Source organism: Eulemur rufifrons, chromosome 4, assembly GCF_041146395.1.
Source record: "Eulemur rufifrons isolate Redbay chromosome 4, OSU_ERuf_1, whole genome shotgun sequence".
NCBI classification, from domain to species: domain Eukaryota; kingdom Metazoa; phylum Chordata; class Mammalia; order Primates; family Lemuridae; genus Eulemur; species Eulemur rufifrons.
The window spans coordinates 70,311,251-70,317,538 of NC_090986.1; the positions used below are offsets into that span (position 1 = coordinate 70,311,251).

At 39.2% G+C, this 6,288-nt stretch overlaps 1 protein-coding gene across 1 annotated transcript; it reads left to right on the forward strand.

Annotated features, from left to right (window-relative positions):
• The first annotated feature begins 235 nt into the window (after positions 1–235).
• On the forward strand, positions 236–1,258 carry CSNK1A1L (casein kinase 1 alpha 1 like). The gene has a single exon (XM_069466952.1). It carries the CDS (start codon positions 236–238, stop codon positions 1,256–1,258), a length of 1,023 nt encoding a protein of 340 aa, XP_069323053.1.
• The last annotated feature ends 5,030 nt before the right edge of the window (positions 1,259–6,288 follow it).

The following is a 6,288-nucleotide window of genomic DNA, read 5'->3' on the forward strand; positions in this document are numbered from 1 at the left end:
CGGCCGCCCAGACACAGAGGCCCAGGCTGGTAAGCGGGAGATCCCCTCACAGGCTGCGGCCTGGCAAAAAGAAGCCTGACCGCGCGGGGGCGACCGGGTTCCCCTTGGCTGGTTCCGGGCCGGGTAACGTCGGAACAGGCCGCGCCGCGGCTCCCGTGCCCGGCGACCCGCCGCACAGGCCTCCGTGCCCCGCTCTGAGGTGTCAGGGTCCCAGCCTACGTCTTCGTAGCGCAAGATGGCGAGCTCCAGCGCCCCCAAGGCCGAGATCATTGGGGGAGGGAAATATAAACTGGCACGGAAGATCGGGTCTGGCTCCTTCGGGGAGGTTTACGTGGCCATCAACATCACCAACGGCGAGGAAGTGGCGGTGAAGCTGGAATCCCAGAAGGCCCGGCATCCCCAGTTGCTGTACGAGAGCAAACTCTATACCATCCTCGAAGGTGGGGTTGGCATCCCCCACGTACACTGGTACGGTCAGGAAAAAGACAGCAACGTGCTAGTCATGGATCTTCTGGGACCCAACCTCGAAGACCTCTTTAACTTCTGTTCGAGAAGGTTCACAATGAAAACTGTACTTATGTTAGCTGACCAGATGATCAGTAGACTTGAATATGTGCATACAAAGAACTTTATACACAGAGACATTAAACCAGATAACTTCCTGATGGGTACTGGGCGTCACTGTAATAAGTTGTTCCTTATTGATTTTGGCTTGGCCAAAAAGTACAGAGACAACAGGACAAGGCAACACATCCCATACAGAGAAGATAAACACCTCACTGGCACTGTCCGATACGCTAGCATCAATGCACACCTTGGTATTGAGCAGAGTCGCCGAGATGACATGGAATCATTAGGCTATGTTTTGATGTATTTTAATCGAACCAGCCTGCCATGGCAAGGACTAAAGGCTCTAACAAAGAAACAAAAATATGAAAAGATTAGTGAAAAGAAGATGTCCACTCCTGTTGAAGTTTTATGTAAGGGATTTCCTGCAGAATTTGCCATGTACTTAAACTATTGTCGTGGGCTGCGCTTTGAGGAAGTTCCGGATTACATGTATCTGAGGCAGCTATTCCGCATTCTTTTCAGGACCCTGAACCACCAATATGACTACACATTTGATTGGACAATGTTGAAACAGAAAGCCGCACAGCAGACAACCTCTACCAATGAGCAGGGCCAGCAGACCCAGCAGGCCCAAACCTCCACAACCAAGCAACCCGAGAAAACCAAGAATAACCCAAAAGGTCTCTAAGTATGAATTGAGGAACAAAAAAGAGCAGAGCAGATGATCAGAGCAGCATTTGTTTCTCCTCACATCTAGAAATTTCAGTTCATATGTACACTAGCCAGTGGCTATGGACAACCATTTACTTGGTGTAAAAAAAAAAAAAAAAAAAAAAACCTTGATTCCAGTATAAACTGACTCTGGACAGCATTAATGATACTGTATCCCAAGTTGTAGCTGCTGTAATTGTGAATATTAACTGAGGTAGTGAAACATGGTGTCTGGTCTTCTATTGCATTTTTTCAAGTGGAAAAGTTAAATAGTTGACACACACAACTTAGCGGAGAAATTGTATAATATGCCAATTTTTTGTTAAAACCTTTTATTTTGTACTAGACTGCTTTGAGATTTCATTTCAGAAGAACAACATGAACAATCATCAGCCACAGCTGTGAAGGTTGTAAATGCTCACAATTGTGCGTTCTTAGGGTTTTTCCATTCCTAGGGTTTGCAAGTTTGTTCACTTACAACATTCTTAAAATGGTTGCCTTCTTGTTGCAAGCCAGCTGATATGGTAGCAATCAAAGTTTCCAGTATGTGAGAATGTGAAAGACTGCCTGCTTACCTGTGAAGACCTAAGAAAAACATAGTGAATGCTAGATTATCCTTAGGATTCCACATTAACTCTATCATGTTTGTTAGTATTAAAAAAAAAAAAAACATATTTGTCCCAAATTTAGTTAACATCTTACAACTGAACATGTACATTGCTTAGATAAATTTAATCACTATAAACATCTATATGATCTAGGATTTTGTTCTTATTTTGAGATGGGAGCTTTTTTGTTTACAAGTTCATTAAAAACTATAAACTGTTCCTTTTGTGAGGAAATGACACTGTTTTAAACCAAAAAAAGTGCCTTGCTGACTCACTATGAAATACATTATCTTCCTAATTTTTTAACTGTTTCAAGCCATTTGTTACGTGATATGCCTTCGCAAGTCAATTTAGATTTAGGGTTATAACTTTTTTCTATTTTTTTTATTTTAAAGTAATTTTTTTTTTGTCTGAAAGGGAAGGGCTTTTTTTTTTCATTTTTCTTTTATTAATGACTTTCAGGCACAAGTTCTGCAGTTGTCAGAACTTGATATTATGACTCCTGCCTGTTCACTTAACAGCTGGACTGATTTTGAATAAGAATGAAAGTGTTAAAGGGTTTAACTATAAAAGATTTTCCTTGAAAATACTTGTGAAATGGCTATAAGCAGAGGTCCAAGCTATATAGTGTGAAGTTCAGCAATTGCTGACCCTGCCTAACCCCCACCTGTGGGTTATCTGAGTTCATGGACTTTCTCTCCATCTTTTTTGAAAGCTCTTTTCTTTTTCTCTGACCCAAGAGAAAGGAAAACTTATTGATGGTAATTTCTTTAAATAGTGTAATTCACTCATTTATAGCATATCAGGATAAATTAAAAGTTAACATGCTGCTGTGAGCCTATTGTGCAAATGTAGGTATTTTGTAAAGTGACCTTAGAATTGTAAATTGATACTTGTTTGGTTAGATTGTGTCAGGTTTCATTTATTTGATTTTTTTTTTCATTTTCTTAATTTGGAAACTACTTCAGCAATAATTAATTCCTTGATTACCACATTCTACCATTAAGGGACATGTTAGTACCATAACACTGAAGAAATCTTAATAAGCCTGAACTTTTGGGGTTGGAAGCTTCTTTGTTTCTTTTCTATCCAGCCTTGTCAGTTAAGGCATTTGTTTCTTGACTAATAATTTGTTTCTTGACCCTTTGAAACATTTAGACAGAAATCAGTCTCATAAAGCTATTTTTGAGTATAGTTTATATGAAAGAAAAATGTTTAGCTTTGGTAATAACTTTTCCAAGCTGAACTCCCTCCAGCAAGGTATTTTTCAGTGCTTTTATTTCCTATGCACTTAGACTGTGCACTTATTCTGAAATATTTTTGTGTTCTTTCCATTTGAAAAGATTGTGGGGTAGTTGGTCTGTAACTAAGTTGCAGGTTTAAAACTACCATTAACTTTGTAAATCAAAATATAGGTGTTTTTGTCCTGATATATCATCACTGCATCTGCTACTGGAATTGGAATCCCATTGATCTAGATCCCGGTCATTGTCTTCACAGTTCACAATAGAAGAATGTGAAATTCAGTGAATGCTATTACGAACCCTATCAGATGAATCTCATTTCATTCTCAATTAAATTATGTTTTTCCACTGAAATGATGATACAAGTTAAAGATACATCACTCTGAAATTAGAAGACCTCCCCACTTAAGGCTCCATCAGCGGCTTGCTCCGCTCAACTCTAGGCCACTGCTCTTTACTTTGTTCACTCATTGAGGGTGCAGTTTTTTTTAATATTGGGAGATGACTAGGAGGCCGAGGTGGGCGGATCGTTTGAGCTCAGGAGTTCGAGACCAGCCTGAGCAAAATCGAGACCCCATCTCTACTAAAAATAGAAAGAAATTAGCTGGGCAACTAAAGATATATAGAAAAAATTAGCCAGGCATGGTGGCACATACCTGTAGTCCCAGCTACTCGGGAGGCTGAGGCAGAAGGATTGCTTGAGCCCCGGAGTTTGAGATTGCTGTGAGCTAGGCTGACGCCATGGCACTCTAGCCTGGGCAACAGAGCGAGACTCAGTCTCAAAAAAAAAAAATAATAATATATTGGGAGATGACCATTCTAACTACTGTTGAATGTCTCTTTTTGGGGAAGGTATAACAAGAAAATAAAAAAAATCTATGTGAAGTGAGAGACTGATTATCTCCTCCCAGATGAATGTGCTTATGCTCTTATGGCTACAAACAGATATTTGGAGGTTTGCTTTTACTATGATTTTCCATCAACAAACATTTTTATTAAGATATTTTCTATCTCTACTAATCCTTGCAATACTGATGAATGTTTCAAGCAGAGCATACTGTAATAATCATAAGCTGAATTCCATTACAATAAAAAATCAAACAAAAGGATTTTTTAAAAAAAATTCTCCTTGACTTCTTTGTGATTAACCTTCTTCCATTGGGAACCTCCTGTAGAGTAACAGAAGGGACTATGATCTACCATATAAAGACAAAAGACAATAAAACGTTTTGTTTCAAAGCTAACAGTTAAAAAAAAAAGCACTCATTTATATGTAGAAACTTTTTTCCTTAACATATTTATGGCTTCTCACTGGTCACACACATAAAAAATAGCCCACATCTGAAATATGTAGAAATAAAATCACACATTTTCCAAATAAAGTCACATCATCATCAATTCTGTATTTCTCTGGCCTCCAACTTTGAAATCCCTAGGAACTACAAAGAGAGAGAGAGAAAAAGAACCCCCCCACCCTTCAAGAGGTCATATTGAGTGATTCCAAGGAATAGTAGAAAACCTCTACTAAATCCAAGTTTTTAACTGCCAGGTTTTAACTCCTGGCTACAGTTCCCAGTATATGACATAATTTAGAAACTTAGTTTAGGCACAGGAGATTCACAGGACTTAAAGCACTGTGTCCCTCAACATGTAAAATATTAACGGAAAATCCAGGCAAGTCATAAATTATAAAGAAACTAAAAGGAAAATAAGAAATTTGCAAAATGGCAGCTATAGCTTTTTAAACCAAAAGGGGAAAAGAAGAATGGGTGGTTATTCTATTAATGTTCAAGTCAAGTGGAACCTTCCTGGGTCCTTCACACCCTTTCCATTCTTCAGCCATCGATTAGCATCCGTAATTCTTCAGGGTCATGCTGAGACCTCCTGGGAGGATGGAACAGCCAAGGATGGTGCTATCTTTCCAGCCAGAAATGATCACGGAACTTAGAAAAACACATTTTTCACCCAAACCCAGCAGTACCAGTACCACCATCCACAACACTTGCACACATACAGACTTGCTCATACATACCCTGAAAAAACTTCCAAGGCATTCCCACTGTATTTCTTTGAACCCACTCATTGATCTGTGATCTAAAATTTCGCCCTATCAATGGAAAAGAGCCCAAACTCTGTAAAATAATTTAAAGAGATTTATTCTGAGCTGAATATGTGCAATCCCAGAGATCCACTCCAAAGAAGCATTGAGCAAGTTATTTCACTGTTGGTGGGTTATAGTTTGGTTTTATACATTTCAGGGAAATAAGAATTACACATAAAGTCATGAATCAATATATGGAAAGCCTACATTGGTTGGCCCAAAAAGGCAGGACATCTTGAAGTGAGAAATTACAGGTTGTAGGTGGGTTTAAAGATTCTTTGATTTGTAGTTGGTTAAAGAAATGAAGGTTTGCCTAAAGGCTTGGAATGTTTTAAGTTAAGATAAGGACATCTGTTAATCAGAGACAAGCCACCAGGCACATACCAGACTTATACCCAGACTCAAGTGATCTGTTAAGTAAATTGCTGACTTCAGGTGTGGTTTAAGCTTTGGCTTCTGTAGCCTTAGGCCTGTTAATGAGTTATAAGGATATCTTCAAGAAGAGAAAGGAGCATGAGGAGGTATGTCTCGCCTCCTTTCTCATGGCCAGCAACTCAGCTTTAGGGTATTTCTGGGGTCCCCTTAGCAAAGAGGGATCCATTAAGTCAGCTGGGGATGGGGGCCTCAAGATTTTATGTTAGTTCACAACTCCAAAATTCTAGCTGAAATTATTTTTTACCTGTAAGTCTCATCTTTACCTTTAGAATCCCCTATAGTCAATCTCAGTTATCCATGTTACAGAAAGAGAACAGTGATACAACACAGAAAAATGTGTCAAATCATGCAAAATGATTTTCATCTGCTCATACCGATGTTTAGCCTTAGACATGTTCTGATACGCAAGCACCCATATGGGCATGGCTGTTGCTCTCTATGCTCAGGGCAGTAGTTCCAGAACTAAATCGCAGACAAAATAGGACACAGTCATGTTTCAGTACAGGTCATTCACATCTTCATTTATCCATTCATTTATTCATTGATTAAGCGCCTACTATATGCCAGCTATTGTTCTAGTTGCTAGGGCTGTATAAGTGAACAAAATAGGTGAAAATCC

What these genes read in the sequence shown, in the direction of transcription:
- CSNK1A1L (XM_069466952.1), top strand. Translation starts at nt 236, where the DNA reads ATGGCGAGCTCCAGCGCCCCCAAGGCCGAGATCATTGGGGGAGGGAAA.